The sequence below is a fragment of the Oncorhynchus mykiss genome, chromosome 19 (genome assembly GCF_013265735.2).
Source record: "Oncorhynchus mykiss isolate Arlee chromosome 19, USDA_OmykA_1.1, whole genome shotgun sequence".
NCBI classification, from domain to species: Eukaryota; Metazoa; Chordata; class Actinopteri; order Salmoniformes; family Salmonidae; genus Oncorhynchus; species Oncorhynchus mykiss.
Window position 1 is genome coordinate 5,470,367 of NC_048583.1, and position 21,140 is coordinate 5,491,506.

The 21,140-nt window shown below is 44.9% G+C and overlaps 1 protein-coding gene across 6 annotated transcripts in view; it reads left to right on the forward strand.

The window, feature by feature from the left end:
• LOC110497310 (glutathione S-transferase, C-terminal domain containing) overlaps positions 1–20,819 on the forward strand; it is a 62,272-nt gene extending 41,453 nt beyond the window's left edge. For 5 of the 6 annotated variants that reach the window (XM_036954028.1, XM_036954027.1, XM_036954032.1 and 2 more), the window contains 4 exons: positions 7,618–7,751; positions 9,211–9,241; positions 18,886–18,955; positions 20,043–20,819. In XM_036954028.1, the coding sequence (XP_036809923.1) occupies positions 7,618–7,751; positions 9,211–9,241; positions 18,886–18,955; positions 20,043–20,212 (405 nt within the window). In that variant the 3' untranslated portion in view covers positions 20,213–20,819. The remainder of the gene's footprint in view (positions 1–7,617; positions 7,752–9,210; positions 9,242–18,885; positions 18,956–20,042) is intronic. The other variant, XM_036954031.1, reaches the window with a different exon arrangement.
• The last annotated feature ends 321 nt before the right edge of the window (positions 20,820–21,140 follow it).

Genomic DNA, 21,140 nt, shown 5'->3' on the forward strand with positions numbered 1-21,140 from the left:
CAGAGCTATGCTAGTCTAACCCACTGAGACATTCATATTCACTACACAGGCATTAATATAGAAGCTCATTCCATCTCTTTTACTTGACGTACTTACTGTACACCAAGAGACTTACTACTGTCAAAGACAGCTTAACAAAAGGTTTGATTTCACCAGTACTTCTAGATGGCTCATCTTCTCAAGTTGTCATTGTGACACTTGAGAGAAGACTCAAGTTTGCACACGAAAGGAATCGTCCACAGCCTTGCTGCTCTCAAAGTGTCTTATCTACATTGTCACAGGGTAGAGCTGCAGGATTCCTTTTTTGTTCAGTTATGGATTTCGAATGATTTCCCAGAACTGGGACTTATTTTGTGATAAGTTTAGCCCACATTTGAATGTTTGAGAGGAAACAAATGACATTTCCTTAGAAAAACTTTTTGCTGCTTATTTTGGTAACTTCTGTTCTCCAGTTGATTATATTGGGGACCGTGTCCTTCCCTTCTCTGAGGATTCTATCAGAAGAACATTACGACCAAGCTTTTCCGTGCTCCATTTTCATTAGAAGTACCTTTTTCTCCCCCGCCTCCTCCTCTAATACTTTGAAAAGAAAACACATTTTCCTTTTAATTGCTTTACTTTGCAGAGCGTTGAAGTGGAGCGAAAACAAACACCCTGCCAAAAGATGTAGGAGCAATATGTGCTATTCAGGCAGAGGTTAGAAGGAATAACCGTTTGGAAGAGTAAAATGTTTATCATAAAGGCACAATGTTTCAACTCCCCAGCTATTTGCACCATGTATCACGTTGTCCTCTCATTTTGACCACATGAATCATCTGACTCCGCTAGTTGACTCGTTTGCCTCTGTATCAGCCAGTGTGCGTGTGTGTGTATGTGTGTTTTGTTGCTCGTTCACACACACACACAAGTCTCCCTTGCTGTGCTAGATAATAGTGGTTGTGGTTTATTTCACTCAGCGAGCCGCTGCTACAGCAGTTCTAAGTTACTTCACTTGCTCTCTCCTCCACACAGTCTGTGGGCCAGATGAGATTAGAGCCTACAATTTACACTGTGTGTGTGGTGGGGGGGGGGGGGGGGGGGGGGGTGGGGTCTCCCGCAGTGTATTTCAGTTCCTCTCCTCTCCTGCCAGAATCGAATAAAAGCGTCACTCTAACGACCTGAACTGCCTAATTAGTCCCAAATTAAACGAGTTGTCGTTAATTACTCCATTATCAGGTCTATTTTCATCTGCTTGTGTTGGTTGTTGGCCACAGAACAGGTGCTTGTTTGATTTAGGAATTCATTAGCTTGGTTCAACCAGCTTGGATGCTAACTTCCCCGTTGTGTCACTTCACTCATCACGGTGAGGTCAGAGTTCAGTCAGGGTTAACCAGGGCAGGAAGTAACCTCCCCTTCCCAAATGAACTGTAAGGCCTGAGTGTGTATTAAACCTAGATGCTAAGTGTTGGTGTTAATCATGTATTTATTTGATAGGGACAGATACAATGAAAACATTCACCTTTAACTATCAAGTGTCAGATCATTGTTCATAATAATTGATTGGAAAACTAAATGTATATTATGTTGTAGTATATCATGTCTCTAAAATATGTGAAACATAATGTTTAAATGTAAAACACGTTATGGCCGTCTCTCCTTCCAGTACATTATGTTACTAGGTGTTCAGACAGAGTGAGTCATCATAGCTGAGATTCAGACTAGAATCTGTACTGTACTTCAGGCTTGCTGTTTCTCCCTGCATCCCCCAGGCTGAGGTCCAGGAGGTTTATATTTGTCTATCAGTCCCTCCCTAAAAGAGGTCAAACATGATGTTGAAGGTAGACTCTGTGATATGACGTAGATGCAGAAAGAAACAGCGTAGTTGGTGAATTTCCACAACTAAGAGCGTTGAAGGCAAGGCTCAACTTCTCCACTGTGAATGTGTGAAGCGAACGCGTGCACGTGCGCAGATACTGTGTGTGAGCGAAGTCTTGCATCTCGCTCCTCTCAGTATCTGTGGTGATACCGTTTTAAAAATAAAATGTAAAATGTATTCTATGTCCATCTATTCTCCCAGGTATATTATGTTACGAGGTGTTCAGACAGTGAGTCATCGTAGAGAGTTTCAGTCTAGACAGACATTGTGCTGAAGGCTTCCTCCTCCAAAAGTATGTGGACACCACCTTGTTGAACATCTCAATCCAAAATCATGGGCATTAATATGGAGTTGGTCCCCCCTTTGCTGCTATAACAGCCTCCACTCTTCTGGGAAGGCTTTCCACTAGATGTTAGAACATTGCTGTGGGGACTTGCTTCCATTCACCCACAATAACATTAGTGAGGTCGGGCATTGATGTTGGGCGATAAGGCCTAGATAACAGTCGGTGTTCCAATTCATCCCAAAAGTGTTTGATGGGGTTAAGGTCAAGGCTCTGTGCAGACCAGTCAAGTTCTGCCACAGCGATCTTAACACCGATCTCGACAAACCATTTCTGTATGGACCTCGCTTTATGCACAGTGGCATTGTCATGCTGAAACAAGAAAGGGCCTTCTTCTTCTTCTTCTTGAAACTGTTGCCACAAAGTTGCAAGCACAGAATCGCCTAGAATGTCATTGTATGCTGTAGCGTTAAGATTTCCCTTCACTAGAACTAAGGGGCCTTGCCCAAACCATAAAAAACAGCCCCAGACCATTATTCCTCCTCCACCAAACTTTACAGTTGGCATTATGCATTGTGGCAGATAGCGTTCTCCTGGCATCCCCCGAATACAGATTAGTCTGTGGACTACCAGATGGTGAAGCGTTATTAATCACTCCAGAGAATGCGTTTCCACTGGTCCAGAGTCCAATGGCGATGAGCTTTCCACCACTCCAGCCAGCGCTTAGTATTGCGCATGGGGATTTTAGGCTTGTGTGCTGCTGCTCGGACATGGAAACCCATTTCATGCTGACGTTGCTTCCAGAGGCAGTTTGGAACTCAGTAGTGAGTGTTGCAACCGATGACAGACGATTTCTATGCGCTTCAGCACTCAGCGGTCCCGTTCTGTGAGCATGTATGGCCTACCACTTTGCGGCTGAGCCGTTGTTGCTCCTAGACGTTTACACTTCACAGTAACAGCACTTTCAGTTGACCGGGGCAGCTCTAGCCAGGCAGAAATTTGACGGACTAACTTGTTGGAAAGGTGACATCCTATGACGGTGCAAATGATGAAAGTCACTGAGCTCTTCAGTAACGCCATTCTACTACCAATGTTTGTCTATGGAGATTGCATGGCTGTGTGCTCGATTTTACACCCGTCAGCAACAGGTGTGGCTGAAATAGCCGAATCCACTAATTTGAAGGGGTGTCCACATACTTTTGTATATATAGTGTATATTGTGCTGAAAGCTTCCTCATCCCATCGCTCTGTCTGTAGCACCAATAGAAGGTATATTTATACCTGCTGTTATTAGAACTAGGGCTTAGCTACAGGTCCAGACCAGCCACTTCATGGAGACCCTCTCCACAGTACTGTGTGGGTTGGGGAGTGTGTTTGGTATCTACTGTTGTCAGGGAATGTTTTTCTACACCCTCTCACACAGGTGGAGAGACCTTTAGCAAGTGTTTATGCATTAAGGAGAAAGATTTATTGAGAAACAATTCCCCTGGTTTTGTGCAGAGGAGTTTTAACTTTTTAATCTCCCAGAGTTTCTAACACATTATCTGTGTGGACTCAGCCATGTAGTGAGTGTACGTGTGTGTGTACGTGCGTGTGCACCTGTCCGTTGTGTGTATGCACGGCATATTATTTAGTGCTGTCAGTTAGTGCCCACTCCCTCACCCCCAGGTGCAGCCCATCATGCTGAATAATCCCAGTATGTATTATACATGACTCTATTTATAGCCCTAGATAGTCATTTACTCAGGCTAATTAGGTTGCTCCCTATTCTTAGCCATGGAGGCTTGCTCTCTCATTTTGGAAGAGCAAGGCGTGTGCCGGGCCAGGTGTGTAATCAGTTTGGCATCAGAGCTGCGCTGTTGGAGATGAGGGTTTGTCCTACACAGATCTCATCTCATAGAATATCCACCAGTGTATCCCTCCTCTCCTTGTACTAGAGTGATGGCTGAGGCCTACACCTCACCACCACTCCTCTCCTTGGGGAGAAACATTGAGCCAGGTCCCCAGAGGAACAGAGAGTAGTGGAGCGTAACGTCTGGATACTGCTGAGAAAATCTGATCTGGAGCTGCGTCAGTCTTCGGTGTTGTCCCTTCATCTTCCCTCTCTCTTTCTCGCTCCCCCTTCTTTTCTCTTTCGCTCCCTCTTCCTCTCTCTATCGCAGTATCTATTTATCTTTCTCCCTTCATTCTCTCTCTTTCACTCTCTGCTTTCTCCCCCTCTCTATCTCTCCACCACTCTCTCTCTTCCCCCTTTCTCTCCCGCCCTAGCCCTCTCCACCCAGCAGGGGTAGATACATTTTAAGTTCTAAGTAGACTAGAACCGTGGGAGTCAAAGCAAAGCTGCTCTGTGCGGTAGGTACTATAGGTAGGTTATCTCTGCTCGTCACTGACAGAGCCCCCTATAGCCCTGACAAGTACATCATTTATGATACAGTATTTGATAAGAGTGCAAATGATCCACAATGTGTAGAAAGTAATACCGGGGAAAAATGTTAATTCAATACCAGAGGTAATAAGCACCGATGCACACGGGGTGTGATATATTGCCGTAGATAACCGTGAAGTGTTTTTCACACTGAGACTGTGTGTGTGTGTGGACCAGGGTGTATTAGCTGTGAATAATGAGTTTCAGAGCTCATATTTCAGCCCACTGCCTGTTGTTATTCATTAGGAAGAGAAGTTGTACTCATGAAAAGATGAGAGGGGGAACAAAAATATTGTGGACCAGAATCTTCTAGAAGATCTCCTCCCACCCACCCCTCAAAAGATGGGTGAGACTAATAAAGAGGGCTTTTTTCCAAACAATCCTCAATCCTTTATCGGCTCGCATTAATCTATAATTGATACCGGCCTCCACAGAAGCCTCTGGCTTAATGGAAACAGGCTCTCCCCACGTGGACAGTTCCTTTCTTTAGTCTAGCTTTCCACTTGTTTCTTTAGTCTTGTATAATCACATGGTGTGTCTGTGTTTTCCTTTGCAACATTCCCTCTTGAGTAAGTAACCAATACAAGCACACAGAGTAGTACCCTCCAAGTGTTTCAAGAACAAAGAAGACATTTGGAATTTGTATGCAGAACTTCCTCCTCAGAAATGCAAAACAGCCAACAACAACATTCCTCTGGTCTGGTTGGCAGGAAGGACTTCCATCTTTATCACATTACTACAAGGAGGAGGGCTAGCTTCCAAGATGGCCGACGATAAAAAGGCGGAAGGATGCCGCGGAATGTGTTCCCAATATGTGGCTACTAGCTTCCACTCTTAATCTTTTATTTTCCGCTGACGCTGCACGTGCTGAAGTCGCTGGTGGTCTTGGTGGTATTGCTGTTGTCGGCCATTCTACTTCTGATACTTTGCCTATACTGACCTCAATACACCATTTGACAGGGATTTCCCTTCACTGGTAAAATAGGTTTAACGAGATGCTGCCATGTTGTTGGAATGAAAACCTGAATCTACTGTATGTCTCCAGGACAAAAGACTAAGGAACCCTGGCTTAAAGAGTTGCATCTGACATTCCAGCACTCTGGTCCTCCTATAAGTACCTGTCTTCTAGTTCCCCTACGTGACTGGAACGATGCCTCCAGATAGTCATGCCAAAGACGGGCCAACCCAGGCCAAGGTACTGCAGGGCCCCAGTGTGGTCGGGGGGTGGTGGGGGGAGGAGAGGCGCTCCGGCGCTACATTGGCAGCCAAACAACAGGAGGATTAAGGTCCCTTAAATCTCTAGGCTGCAGTGTATTTCTCAGGAGCTCGTCCAACTCTCCCTGGAAAAGCCTGGCTGAGGTGTTCTGAAGCCTTCTGCCGCGACCACAGAATGAGAGAGGAGCGTATACAAAAATCTGGCTGCGGTTTTCTAGTTGGGGAAATGTCAGAATCCACAGAGAAAAGCCAAGCTGTGACATGGATGTGAAGGAGCAGGTGGTATATATTAGAGCTGTGATGGATTACAGCAGTCAGCCTGCCACCATACATGTGATGTGGACTTAATGTAACGTTAGGGGACTTTCATCCCGAAAGAATGGTCGTTAATCGCTCTTTAGCGGGGGATTTGCTATAATTCGAATCTTAAGTCTTGGAAGAGGCTGTCTCGCACATTGAACAGAATCTGTTGTACGTGGACGTGGCCGACTCAACATGTAGTATCTAAAACTTTGTCTCTGGGGTTCTTTTTGAAGTTCTCCCAACACCTCATTTTGGATCCTCCATTCAGACCTGATGACGTTGGAGAAATACTTAGGAGTTAGCTAGCTAGTGTTTCTGACTGGGCTCCAATGCTAGGATGCTGATTGAGAATTACATGTAGTAACAGTAGGCTGATAAGTACTACCCAGAGCCATAATATTTAGAGAGTTAGGACAACTTTTACGATGTTATATATTTTGTTCTAGTTCTCGACATTCAGATAGTTACATAGCATTGTTTAAATATTCCGCCTGTAATGTTAATGGGGAGCTAACATGGCTGCCATAGAAGGTTGAAGTGTCATGTAAATGCTTCATAATGCAGAAACCTCATTGGCCCAACTCTCTAAATACATGGCCCTGGTCCTACCTCCTCCCAACTAAACGTGGTTCCTGGTGCTCAAGTCCACCTACCATAGATGTAATGGGATTTTGATGGAAATGTCTTAGCTCTCAGTCGAAGAGGCTCTCCTCAGAGTTATCAACATCTACTAATCCAGTGTTTACCAAACCTCTCCTCTAGTACCCCAACCATGCCGCTTATCTGATGTATTTCAGACAGTACTAACACTCCGGAATCAATTTGTCAACTGATCAACTAACACTGTACTAATGGATATCGACTTGAAGTGGGCCCCCAGGACAAGGATATTAGGAAAACAGTCTGCTACAGTAGAGTCCCAGAGGTTCTCTCTCTCTCTCTCTCTCTCTCTCCATCTCTCTCTCTCCATTTCTCTCTCTCTGTCTCTTTCTCTCAATTTCTCTCTCTCCATCTCTGTCTCTTTCACTCCATCGCTCTTTCTCCATTGCTCTCTCTCCATCTCTTTCTCTCCATCTCTCTCTGTCCATCTCTCTCTCCACCGCTCTCTCTCTCTCTCCACCCAGCATCCTCTAACCACTCCTCTGGTAATGTGTATTGAGATGCAGAGCAACAGGCACGGTTTACCTGCTCAATAGGAAACCCGGTCCCTCCGTGCCTCCACTGCTAAACGACTCAAAAGTTTGTTTACTCCACACGTTCAGCATCAAATGGCTTCTTTAACTAGTTAATCAGTGAGGTTTTTTTTTTCCTTCTCCAAACGGTTCGGTTTGTTTTCCCTATTGACTCAGGGTTAGGTTTGCTAGATGTTTTCCAATGAGGTGTATCGTACCGTGATGATGCGATGGATGCAGAGAAAGAGGGTGTTCTGATTGGGTAATATTTAACAAATTTGTGTAACCGTTTGTGTGTGTGCCTGTGTTTTAACGTGTGTGAATGTGTGTGCCTGTGTTTTAACGTGTGTGTGTGTGTCTCCAGGTGGCCCTCCATGCGTGTGGCGTTGCGACAGACATGGTGGTAGAGCAGTGTATCCAGGCGGGAGCGACCTTCGTGGTCAGCCCCTGCTGCTACGGCTTCGTCCAGAACACACTGAAGTTCACCTTCCCCAGGAGGTCTGTCTGCCTGTCTGTCTCAATGTATGTCTTTCTGCCTGTCTCTCTGTCTCAATGTCTGTCTGTCACTGTCTGTCGGTCTGTCTGAGTTGTCTTTATCTTGTGCCTCCTTACCCATCTTCTTCTGTTATCTTTATCGACTGTATCTCACACCATTTCTGCCTCTCTCTCTCTCCCTCTCTCTCGCTCCACTGGTCTCTCCATCTTCATTTGTACCTCTCTGCCTTCTCTATCTGTGTTGGTCTCTGGCTTATGTTTTCTTCCACAGCATCTACGACTTCTGTGTCACCCTGCTCTCTCATTCAGTCCATTCAATCAGCATTAGGAGAATGATCTTTCAGGACAGGGCTGCTGTCACAAAATGACAGGGTAAAAAAACTACTGCATAACCAAATAAGTTGGCGAACACGAATCACTGATCACTCCGAAAATGTCTTCTGCTCATTTCATTCTGGGGCCGAGCCAAAACAACTTATGCGTTTGATGCCTTGATATTTTCCTAGGCTGAGGTACGATCCGAAGAGTGTGAATTGTGCTTGAGGGCATGAACAGGAGGGAGAGGGAGAAAAATGTAGGAGCTAGTTTATTGTGCTGTTGTTCCTGTTGCCATGACAGCATTCTGACTGACTGGTGTGTGAAGTGGCTGGTATGAGAACTAGGAGGAAGGACGCATGACATGTTGACAACACAAAGGCCTCAATGACCACAAAACATGGTATTCTAAAGAGAGAATGCACTGAAGGTTGTGGTATATCATTGCTACTGGCATAGCTAAAGGCTGTTACTAGATATGAGGCGGGCCCCTGTAGCAGTGTCAGTATTCATGCTACTCTGCACTACACCACCGCCTTAACTAGTTCATCCTCAGGTTATGGTCCCGAAGACAAACTTTCACCAAGAGTCAACATACCAAGTTTAAATCCCCAAGTGTTGTCTGCAGAATACCTGAGTGTTTTATATTCAGCACCTGCTCAGGAGCTTTGGATGTGTGTACATCATTATGACAGTACGTAGCTATGGAGTATGTGACCGAGAGGCTATAGTGAAACATTAGAGTCCTGAACTGAGTTCCCGTGACGCGACATGACCTTTGACATCTTCGGTGCCGTGTTGATTATTAGCTAGCTTTAAGCTCTTTCTCGCTACTCTTTAACATCACGATCAAACTGCCTGTTTCCCAGGACGTCGGATAAAGAACTTGCTCAAAATGAGCATTGTTTTTGTTTTTTTGTCACGTATGGAGTTTATCATCAGAAGATAGTTTATGTCATGACTTATCAAGACAAAAGAAGGTGGACTTAGTATGTGAATGTCAGTGTAAACAATGGACACTAGTACAATGCAATACAAATAGTTGTCCCACAGAAAAGCACAACGTGCAGATTTACTGAAACGCTTTTACACTTGAATGGTCTTTTCTCTAAGCATTATTCCCAAAATATCTCTCTCTTTTTTGCAGCAAAAGGTTTCTGGAGACACTGAGTTACAAGGTAGGTTCAATTCATTTCAAATGAGGGTTAGATTTCCCACGCAATGTATTATTTGTTTGGATGCATATCATATCAGCAGCGAAGATTGAACTAAGTCAGATTTAATTAGTCTTTTTTATTTATGGTAATTGCGAACAGTGTTCTCCTACACATGTTACAACAGGTTTGACCCCTCAGTTATAAAACATTATCATTTACACTCATGCTGAAAGCTGTTGCTCCCTTGCCAGGAATTACAAGAGGTTTTTATATATATATATATATATATATCATTACTAAAACCTAATAGACTCCGGAAGAGCCCTGTTTTAGATGCAAAACACATACATGGTTTAATTTTAAGTGTAGTCCTAGTTATGTTCTTTTCCATTCGCTGACTCTTTGCAGAGAGAGGAGGGGAGAGAGTGAGAAGGGGAGGTAGAGAGAATAAACTATCTGACCTCAGAAATAGCTCTCCTGTTGATTTATCCTGAATGTATCCTGGGAACTAAAGCCAGCTTTTACAGGAACTACATTGTTACAATACCACTAATACTAATAATCATTTATAAAACTTTTTTTAGTGCTGTTCATTACATAAAGAAATATCAAGGCGCTGTAAAGCAACGGCAACAAAAAAACAAGCCATTTCAAAACAACAACATCATTAATCATCATGAGTAGATCGACGGTCAAGAGACTGAATGTTGACAAAGTTCATGTCTTGATTGAGGTCAGCGGAGGTTCAAATACTATTCCAAATGTACATTTTAGTCATTTAGCAGATGTACTTGTCCTCTGTGGGAATCGAACCCATAACCCTGTTGTTGCCAACGAAGCCACACAGGAGGACAGATGCATCCTGACTTCACTCCCTTCCTTGGAGTCATCAATGTTTGGTAGTAAAAGCAAGGCCCTATGTCAGATCAGTAATTACTTCAAGGAAGACAGGATGCCTTTTCAGAGTATCAGAACCGGGCCTAAGTCTTATCACTTGACACTGACAGTGCACTGAACTGGTAGGAGATGATGACATCATAATATCTTAATGATGTATGGCAGGGTTCCCCAACTGGTGGCCCGCATGCCGAATTTGGCCCGCATTTGATTTTATTTGGCCCCCAAGTTTTATGAACAATAAAATAAACATTTTTGGGGAGACTTAAGACTTTAAAAACAACAGTAAATCAGCTCCAAGTGATTTTAATTTTTGGAAATCTGTTCCAAATTATTCCCACACATAATAGAGAGACATTCACTTTATATACAAAAGAATTAGAACACCCCTTCAAATTAGGGGATTCGGCTATTTCAGCCACACAAACACTGGCAGTAGAATGGCCTTACTGAGGAGCTCACCGTTATAGGAGGCCACCTTTTCAACAAGTCAGTTTGTCAAATTTCTGCCCTGCTAGAGTTGCTCTGGTCAACTGTAAGTGCTGTAATTATGAAGTGGAAACCTTTAGGAGCAACAGCGGCTCAGGCGTGATGTGGTAAGCCACACAAGCTCACAGAACGGGACCGCCAAGTGCTGAAGCGCGTATTGCGTAAAAATCATCTGTCCTCGGTTGCAACGCTCACTACCGAGTTCCAAACTGCCTCTGGAAACATCAGCACAATAACTGTTTGTTGGGAGCTTCATGAAATGGTTTTCCACGGCCAAGCAGCCGAGCACAAGCCTAAGATCACCATGCGCAATGCCAAGCGTCGGCTGAAGTGGTGTAATGCTCGCCGCCATTGGACTCTGAAGAAGTGGAAACACATTCTCTGGACTGATGAATCACACTTCACCGTCTGGCAGTCCAACAGACTAATCTGGGTTTGGCAGGTGCCAGGAGAACGCTACCTGCCTCAATGAATAGTGCCAACTGTAAAGTTTGGTGGAGGAGGAATAATAGTCTGGGGATGTTTTTCATGGTTCGGGCCCTTTAGTTCCAATGAAGGGAAATCTTAACCCTACAGCATACATTATAGACGATTCTGTGTTTCCAACTTTGTGGCAACAGTTTGGGGAAGGCCCTTTCCTGTTTCAGCATGACAATGGCCCTTTGCACAAAGTGAAGTCCATACAGAAATAGTTTGTCGAGATAGGTGTGGAAGAACTTGACTGGCCTGCACAAAGCCCCATCGAACACCTTTGAGATGAATTAGAGTTCTGACTGCGAGAGAGGAGGGGAGAGAGTGAGAAGGGGAGGGGCCCAACCTCACTAATGCTCTTGTGGCTAAATGGAAGCAAGTCCCTGCAGCAATATCTAGTGGAAAGTCTTCCCAGAATAGTTTTTATTTTTTTATGTTTTAAATGTAACCTTTATTTAACTAGGCAAGTCAGTTATGAACCAATTCTTATTTACAATGACAGCCTCCTGAGAACAGTGGGGTAACTGCCTTGTTCAGGCAGAACGACAGGTTTTTACCTTGTCAGCTCGGGGATTCACAACGCTCTAACCACTAGGCTACCTGCCGCCCCAGAGCGGAGGCTGTTATTACTTACTGACTTTATTGTTCCCATGGGGAAATGTTGTTGCAGTGTCATGTACACGTTTAAAGTAGCGTTTAAATACATAACAAAATTGCCAATACAACTTTCATAACAGTTACATACCAATAAAACATTCAAAAAACACGGGTACAGGGGGTGGCTTGGGTCTAAAATGATTTTGTGAGCCTTGAGCAGAGCCCTGACCTTAAAGATCTCATCCAGGCCTGTCTGTTTGACGCCAAGTGCCTTGGGGAGGGCCCTGACCTTAAAGATCTCATCCAGGCCTGTCTGTTTGACTCCAAGTACTTTGGGGAGGGCCCTGACCTTAAAGATCTCATCCAGGCCTGTCTGTTTGACTCCAAGTACTTTGGGGAGGGCCCTGACCTTAAAGATCTCATCCAGGCCTGTCTGTTTGACTCCAAGTACCTTGCTTGCTGTGGTGATAATCCTTCTCAGCATATTTCTCTGGCTGACAGTGGCATTGCCAAACCAACAAACAATACAAAAAGTTAAAATACTCCCAATGAAAGATTTGTAAAAAAGAGTCTGTATAGTACAGTATATTAACATTAAAAGATCCCAGCTTTTTGAGAAAGTACAGTCTCTGTTGACTCTTTTTGTAGATCAGGTCTGTATATTTACTCCACTTAAGCTTATTGTTCAAGAGGACACCCTGGTATTTGTATTCCTCTACAATCTCTATATTCTGACCTCTGATAGATGTTGCAGAGGTAGGTGTTGTACACTTCCTGAAGTCTATGCACGTCTCTTTGGTCTTGTTGGTATTGAGAACCAAGTGTGATTCCTCACACCACTCTACAAAGTCATCTAGGACCGTGCCATGATGTTCCTCATCATCATGCAACAGGCTGATCAAGGCAGTGTCATCAGCGAACTTAACAAGATGTCTGTCAGGATGGGAACTAGTACAACTATTAGTTATAGCAGCAAAGGGGGGACCAACTCCAAATGAATGCTTTTGGAATGAGATGTTGGACCAGCAGTATGTGATAATTAACTAATGTAAGCAAGGTTTGAAATGATTATGTTTTAGTCAAATATTATGTTTTAGTCAAATATACACTACGTTTTAGTCAAATATACACTACCGTTCAAAAGTTTGGGATTACTTAGAAATGTCCTTGTTTTTGAAAGAAAAGCACATTGTTTGTCCATTAAAATAACATTAAATTGACGCCTCACAAGTCCTCAACTGGCAGCTATATTAAATAGTACCCGCAAAACACCAGTCTCAACGTCAACAGTGAAGAGGCGACTCCGGGATGGCCTTCTAGACAGAGTTGCAAAGAAAAAGCCATATCTCAAACTGGCCAATAAAAATAAAAGATTCAGATGGGCAAAAGAGCACAGACACTGGACAGAGGAACTCTGCCTAGAAGGCCAGCATCCCGGAGTCGCCTCTTCACTGTTGACGTTGAGACTGGTGTTTTGCAAGTACTATTTAATGAAGCTGCCAGTTGAGGACTTGTGAGGCATCTGTTTGTCAAACTAGACATTCTAATGTACTTGTCCTCTTGCTCAGTTGTGCACCGGCGCCTCCCACTCCTCTTTCTATTCTGGTTAGAGCCAGTTTACGCTGTTCTGTGAAGGGAGTAGTACACAGCGTTGTATGAGATCTTCAGTTTCTTGGCAATTTCTCGCATGGAATAGCCTTCATTTCTCAGAACAAGAATAGACTGAGTTTCAGAAGAAAGTTCTTTGTTTCTGGCCATTTTGAGCCTGTATTTGAACCCACAAATGCTGATGCTCCAGAAACTTGTCTAAAGAAGGCCAGTTTTATTGCTTCTTTAATCAAAACAACAGTTTTCAGCTGTGCTAACTTCGCAAAAGTATTTTCTAATTATCAATTAGCCTTTTAAAATGATAAACTTTGATTAGCTAACACAACGTGCCATTGGAACACAGTTGTGATGGTTGCTGATAATGGACCTCTGTACGCCTATGTAGATATTCCATAACAAAATCAGACGTTTCCAGCTGCAATAGTCATTTACAACATTAACAATGTCTACACTGTATTTCTGATCAATTTGATGTTATTTTAATGGACAAAAATGTTGCTTTTCTTTCAAAAACAAGGACATTTCTAAGTGACCCCAAACATTTGAACGGTAGTGTATCTACTTGGGCTTCTTGCAGTACATTTGATAGTCTACAAATGATGTGTAATTATCTTCCTGCCCCCTGACCATCTACTCTAAGAAAAAAAGAGTCCCGCGACTGAATCTAGTCAATGATCCCTGATGTTTGGCCTCTCACTGCTCTAATCAACGAGACCTGCTATAGGGCCTCGCCATGACAAGTGGAACGTGACAGTTGATGTGTCTGAAAACGGACTACTACCAGTATATTTTGGTAATGGTCTATTCTCTGCAGGAAATCCAAGGTCTTAAAAGATTTGGTTTACAGATGAAAGAATCATTTTTCTCCCCATCTTAAAATACTGCTTGTGTATTTTTCACTGAATTTAGGGTATTTGGTGGTGGAAAGTCGTGTGTGTCATTTATCTCTGTTTTTTTCTGTCTGGTTTGAAAGAAACTTTGACAAAGAAACTTGGCCACATAGTTGATCGCGTAATTGCAGTCTGGAAAGAGAAATCAATATTCCATTTTAAGCAACCGGATTCATTTTCTGGCAATTAACATACAAGTTCTCTCTCTCTCTCTCTAAACCTCCCTCTGTGCCGAATCATCACAATATGATTAACGATTCTATTCTATTTCATTTTCAACTAATTCCTTTAGTCAAATCAAATCACTTTTTATTAGTCAGAATGCTTACTTACGAGCCCCTAACCAACAAAGCATTTAAAAAAAAAAATACAGATAAGAAAAATAAATACAAGTAGCAAGTAACTAAAGAGCAGCAGTAAAATAACAATAGTGAGACTATATACAGGGGGGTATCGGTACAGAGTTATTGTGCTGGGGCACTGGTTAGTTGAGGCAATATGTACATGTAGGTAGAGTTATTAAAGTGACTATGCATAGATGATAACAACAGAGAGTAGCAGCGGTGTAAAATAGGGGGGATGCAAATAGTCAGGGTAGCCATTTGATTAGATGTTCAGGAGTCTTATGGCTTGGGAGTAGATGCTGTTTTAGAAGCCCCTCTGACCTAGACTTGGCGCTCCGGTACCGCTTGCCGTGTGGTAGCAGAGAGAACAGTCTATGACTAGGGTGACTGGAGTCTTTGACAATTTTTAGGGCCTTCTTCTGACACCACCTGGTATAGAAGTCCTGGATGGCAGGAAGCTTGGCCCCAGTGGTGTACTGGGCCGTACTCGCTACCCTCTGTAGTGCCGTGCGGTCGGAGGCCGAACAGTTGCCATACCAGGCAGTGATGCAACCAATGGTGCAGTTGTATAACTTTTTGAGGATCTGAGAACCCATGCCAAATATTTTCAGTCTCTTGAGGGTGAATAGGTTTTGTCATGCCCTCTTCGTGACTGTCTTGGTGTGCTTGGACCATGTTAGTTTGTTGGTGATGTGGACACCAAGGAACTTGAAGCTCTCAACCTGCTCCGCTGCAGCCATGTCAATGAGAATGGGGGCGTGCTCGGCCCTTTTTTTTGTCTGTAGTCCACAATCATCTCCTTTGTCTTGATCACTTTGAGGGAGAGGTTGTTGTCCTGGTACCACACGGCCAGGTCTCTGACCTCCTCCCTATAGGCTGTCTCGTCGTTGTCGGTGATCAGACCTACCACTGTCGTGTCATCGGAAAACTTAATGATGGTGTTGGAGTCGTGCCTGGCCGTGCAGTCATGTGTGAACAGGGAGTACAGGAGGGGACTAAGTACACACCCCTGAGGGGCCCCTGTGTTGAGGATCAGCATGGCGGATGTGTTGTTATCTACCCTTACCACCTGGGGGCAGCCCGTCAGGAAGTCCAGGATCCAGTTGCAGAGGGAGGTGTTTAGTCCCAGGGTCCTTAACATATTGATGAGCTTTGAGGGCACTGTGGTGTTGAACGCTGAGCTGTAGTCAATGAATAGCATTCTCACATAGGTGTTCCTTTTGTCCAGGTCGGAAAGGGCAGTGTGGAGTGCAATAGAGATTGCATCATATGTTGATCTGTTGGGGCGGTATGCAAATTGGAGTGGGTCTAGGGTTTCTGGAATAATGGTGTTGATGTGAGCCATGACCAGCCTTTCGAAGCACTTCATGGTGCTACGGGTCGGTAGTCATTTAAGCAGATTACCATAGTGTTCTTGGCCACAGGCACTTTGGTGGTCTTCTTAAAACATGTTGGTATTATAGACTCGGACAGGGAGAGTTTGCAAATGTCAGTGAAGACACTTGCCAGTTGGTCAGCGCATGATCACAGTACACGTCCTGGTAACCTGTCTGGCCTTGTGAATGTTGATCAGTTTATAGGTCTTACTGACATCCGCTGCGGAGAGCGTGATCACACAGTCTTCGAGAACAGCTGGTGCTCTCATGCATGTTTCAGTGTTATTTGCCTCGAAGCGAGCATAGAAGTAGTTTAGCTCCTCTGGTAGACTCGTGTCACTGGGTAGCACTTGGCTTTGCTTCCCTTTGTAGTCTGTAATGGTTTGCAAGGCTTGCCACATCCGACGAGCGTCAGAGCCGGTGTTGTATTACTCCTTTTTAGTCCTGTATTGAAGCTTTGCCTGTTTGATGGTTCGTCGTAGCGCATAGCAGGATTTCTTATAAGCTTCCGGGTTGGAGTCCCGCTCCTTGAAAGCGGCAGCTCTAGCCTTTAACTCAGTGCGGATGTTGCCTGTAATCCTTGGCTTCTGGTTGGGGTATGTATGTACGGTCACGGTGGGGACGATGTCATCGATACACTTATTGATGAAGCCAACGACTGATGTAGTGTACTCCTCAATGCCATCGGAGGAATCCCGGAACACATTCCAGTCTGTGCTAGCCAAACAGTCCTGTAGCTTAGCATCTGCTTCATCTGACCACTTTTTTATTGATCTGGTGCTTCCTTTAGTGTTTTGCGTCTTAGCGAAGAGAGGCTGTATTATTGCGACTATGTTATTTCCGCTCTAAAACCCAGATGAAGGCCAAAAAGAAGATCATTTTTTAAAATCAACTTCAGTTGTCCTCAGAGTTTCCTCTTCACCTCACTCTAAAACCTTAGCCACCACCACAGCCACTGGCCTAACAGAAACCAATATGGCATTTCACTGCTACTGTAACACAGTGAACCAACCAATCACAGTCTCGGGTGTGCACTCCTTCCCCCCCTGAGCTAGTTGAACAGACTGACAGCGGAGCCCCATGACAGATAGCACTCCGCGGCTGTAATACAACGCTAATGATGTGAGGTATTGGTGCTTGGCGCTGAGTCAGAGTGGTTGAACCTTGGCTAGGACGGTACTGTCCTGATCCTTCCACAGTGAAGAATGGAATCACTTAGATCTAGAGGATAACTAGTGTCCTCCTGGGGTTGGGGGTTGTAGAAAAAGAGGTCTAGAAGATGACTAGATGGTGGATAAAGAAAGATATGAGAAGATGCCTACTGTTCCCTGGGTTTTGGTGTTTTTACCTTCTGGGGAAGAAACAGGAGGAAGTGGTAAGAGCAGGAAGGAGACTCATCCTCCCAGAGGTCAGAGATGTGGCTCTAATGATGTACAGTATGGCTTTATACAGAGACTTTCAGGAAAACCTGGAATGAACATTCTACTGCTGTGGTTGGTTGACGTCTGTGTAAATAAAACATTTAATAAATATGCCATTTAGCAGATGCTTTTTTCCAAAGCAACTTAGTCGTGTGCATATATTGGTGGGTCAGCTGATGAGTTTTAGTGGTAGCTGTGAGTTTGCGTTAACATTCTCTCTCTCTGTGCTCTCCCTCCACCTCTCTCTCTGTGCTCTCCCTCCACCTCTCTCTCTGTGCTCTCCCTCCACCTCTCTCTCTCTGTGCTCTCCCTCCATCTCTCTCTCTGTGCTCTCCCTCCATCTCTCTCTCTCTGTGCTCTCCCTCCACCTCTCTCTCTGTGCTCTCCCTCCACCACTCTCTCTGTGCTCTCCCTCCACCTCTCTCTCTCTGTGCTCTCCCTTCACCTCTCTCTGTGTGCTCTACCTCCACCACTCTCTCTGTGCTCTCCCTCCACCTCTCTCTCTGTGCTCTCCCTCTACCTCTCTCTCTGTGCTCTCCCTCCATCCCTCTCTCTGTGCTCTCCCTCCATCTCTCTCTCTGTGCTCTCCCTCCACCTCTCTCTCTGTGCTCTCCCCCCACCTCTCTCTCTGTGCTCTCCCTCATCTCTCTCTCTGTGCTCTCCCTCCATCTCTCTCTCTCTGTGCTCTCCCTCCATCTCTCTCTCTGTGCTCTCCCTCCACCTTTCTCTCTGTGCTCTCCCTCCACCTCTCTCTCTCTGTGCTCTCCCTCCACCTCTCTCTCTGTGCTCTCCCTCCATCTCTCTCTCTGTGCTCTCCCTCCATCTCTCTCTGTGTTCTCTCTGTGCTCTCCCTCCACCTCTCTGTGCTCTCCCTCCATCTCTCTCTCTGTGCTCTCCCTCCATCTCTCTCTCTCTGTGCTCTCCCTCCACCTCTCTCTCTGTGCTCTCCCTCCACCTCTCTCTCTGTGCTCTCCCTCCACCACTCTCTCTGTGCTCTCCCTCCACCTCTCTCTCTGTGCTCTCCCTCCACCTCTCTCTCTCTGTGCTCTCCCTCCACCTCTCTCTGTGTGCTCTACCTCCACCACTCTCTCTGTGCTCTCCCTCATCTCTCTCTCTGTGCTCTCCCTCCATCTCTCTCTCTGTGCTCTCCCTCAATCTCTCTCTCTGTGCTCTCCCTCCATCTCTCTCTCTGTGCTCTCCCTCCATCTCTCTCTCTGTGCTCTCCCTCCATCTCTCTCTCTGTGCTCTCCCTCCACCTCTCTCTCTGTGCTCTCCCCCACCTCTCTCTCTGTGCTCTCCCTCATCTCTCTCTCTGTGCTCTCCCTCCATCTCTCTCTCTGTGCTCTCCCTCCATCTCTCTCTCTGTGCTCTCCCTCCACCTCTCTCTCTCTGTGCTCTCCCTCCACCTCTCTCTCTCTGTGCTCTCCCTCCATCTCTCTCTGTGCTCTCCCTCCATCGCTCTCCCTCTCTCTCTCTGCTCTCCCTCCCTCAATCTTTCTCTCTCTGTGCTCTCCTTCCATCTCGCTCTCTCTGTGCTCTCCCTCCATCTCTCTCTGCTCTCCCTCCATTTAGGAGCACATGATCCTCTGCCGCTTCGCAGACCAGACAGCTGTCCAGCTGCCTTCAGAACGACGCTTAATAGGTGACACACTGCCACTCACGCACACACATTGTGTTGACAATTGACCCCCAAATAAATGAGCACCTTTTAACACAAACAGGCCACTAATGTCATTTTTTCCATAATGGTGCCGATTCATGTTGACCGTAAAGTCAAAGGGGATATTATTGTATATCTCCATCAAACTGATACTCCCTTCAGTACCTGGGTCCATTTTTAAAAATTGCCTCTGAGTAGGCTTGCTGATCTAGGATCAGGGCCCCCTTTCCATAGAATCTTATTAATCTTGATAAAGGCAAAACATATCCTATACCAGCACATTAAATTCTTGTGAATAATTAGTGAAGGTACTCCCCGTTGTGTTTTCACTTTGAACCGCCCTCGTACGTTCCCTACCTGACACTTCCTGTCATGGAATATTCCGCTGGCGGGGTGCTGCCGCCACCATGACACCCCTTCCTCAACCTCTCCTCAACTCACACTTACCGTCTTTGATCTTATTCCTTATTCCCCGAGCCTGTCAGATCTGAGCGTCGGTCCGTCTCAGACTCTTGAGTGCTGTAGACGCGTTTGTTGTCTGTCTGGGTCCGCTTCAGAGCCACTGAGCAGCGTAATGCGGTTAGTGGGCTTTTGCCTTTAATGCAAGCTTTGATAGGAGAGTGTCAGTGGAAGTGATCCCAAAGTACTAATCGGCAAGAAGAGAGTCGTTGGTACTGAAGAGGCCGGTCTAGGAAGCGTATGCAGTAGAATGTTGAGAATGAGGGTCATATAAGGAAAGATGAACAGATCCTGGTGGAATGTCTTCATCTCTTATTCCGCCTCAATAAACTGAATGAAAGGCTGCTACTGTACAGAAGAGGCCTAAGGGTGTTATCCACAAAGGACTCACGTTGTTTATCCGTAGTAATATGAAAGCAAATTCTTCGAATGATTAGAACAAAGACGATTCTACTGTGAGACGGGGGACCTTCTGTCAGTTGTTGTAGTTATGTACTGTGTCTCTGCACTGCAATTCACCTCTTAGTTGCCAGTGTGTGGAATATAAAGGAACTCCATTATTGTTCAATCAGGGACATCATCACTGTGCTCTTTGACCCCTCTCCTCCAGGTAAACAGTGCATGGGCCTGGTGGACCTGGACCGCTCCTGGGCAGCAGAGACTCATGGGTACTCTGTCAGGGTGATGACCATGGAGCCAGACAGCTGCTCCCCCAAGAACAACATGCTGGTGGGTGTTGCTGGAGGCGGGGCTGGAGGGGACAACTATGCCACACAGTAAACCAGAGGCATGTTCAGTTGGCACCCAAAGGAAGGTTGAAAAACAAAAGGAACTACCTCGACTTGTCCAATAAGAAGACCGATTTACGTTTGTTGTTGCAAAATGGTTTGCTACGGTTTGCCCTAATGATCACGACCCAGGGTTGTGTTCAGTCGGGTGAAAACGTCTTGAAACCAAGTGAATCAGGGAGGGAGGGACTTGTCAGAAGAACATAGAACAGGACCCGACATACAGTCCGTTTCAAACTGAGAATACAGCACTGTAAGGAAACAACGCATCCGTCGCTGGACCAAGATACTAAGTAAAAATCAATCATCTCGGAGGAGTTGAGGGATTTGTCTTGAGATCAGAGAAGAATGAATCACCCTGGTTGAATTGATGATGATGATGATGATATTTGACCTACAATCAAGAAAAATCCCTTTAGACCCTTTTCTCTAATGATGATCTGGGGCAGGTGTCCCAAGTGTTTAGTTCTCTTGGAATGGTTTTATGGGTATTGGAACTGAGCAATGTCTTTATTTTATCCCTTAAATGAGTTTTAATGAGCGGGCAATTATGTGGATATTGAATTAATAAACACACTGGAACGTGAGTATTTTCCAAAAGTCTTGTACAATGTTTATTTTTAACCATTTACTTTGCTCTATTACTTCATCCACGTCAGGGCTCGCAACTGTTGATTTGATATACATTTAGGTCACTGCATTATGTAGCTGGATTGACAGTTTAGTTCTGTTTTCAAACCTTAGTTCTGTTTCAAAAGTGTCTTAACTCATAAAGCCTGCTTCTTACCATTTCTATTTTTTGCCAACATTGTGTCCATCCTTGTCTGCCCCAACAGGATTTACATGAAGTGAAATGAATGTTCCTCAAACAGGGGGAAAATAAATGGATCATTTTTCCACATGCCGTTTTTTGCTAATTG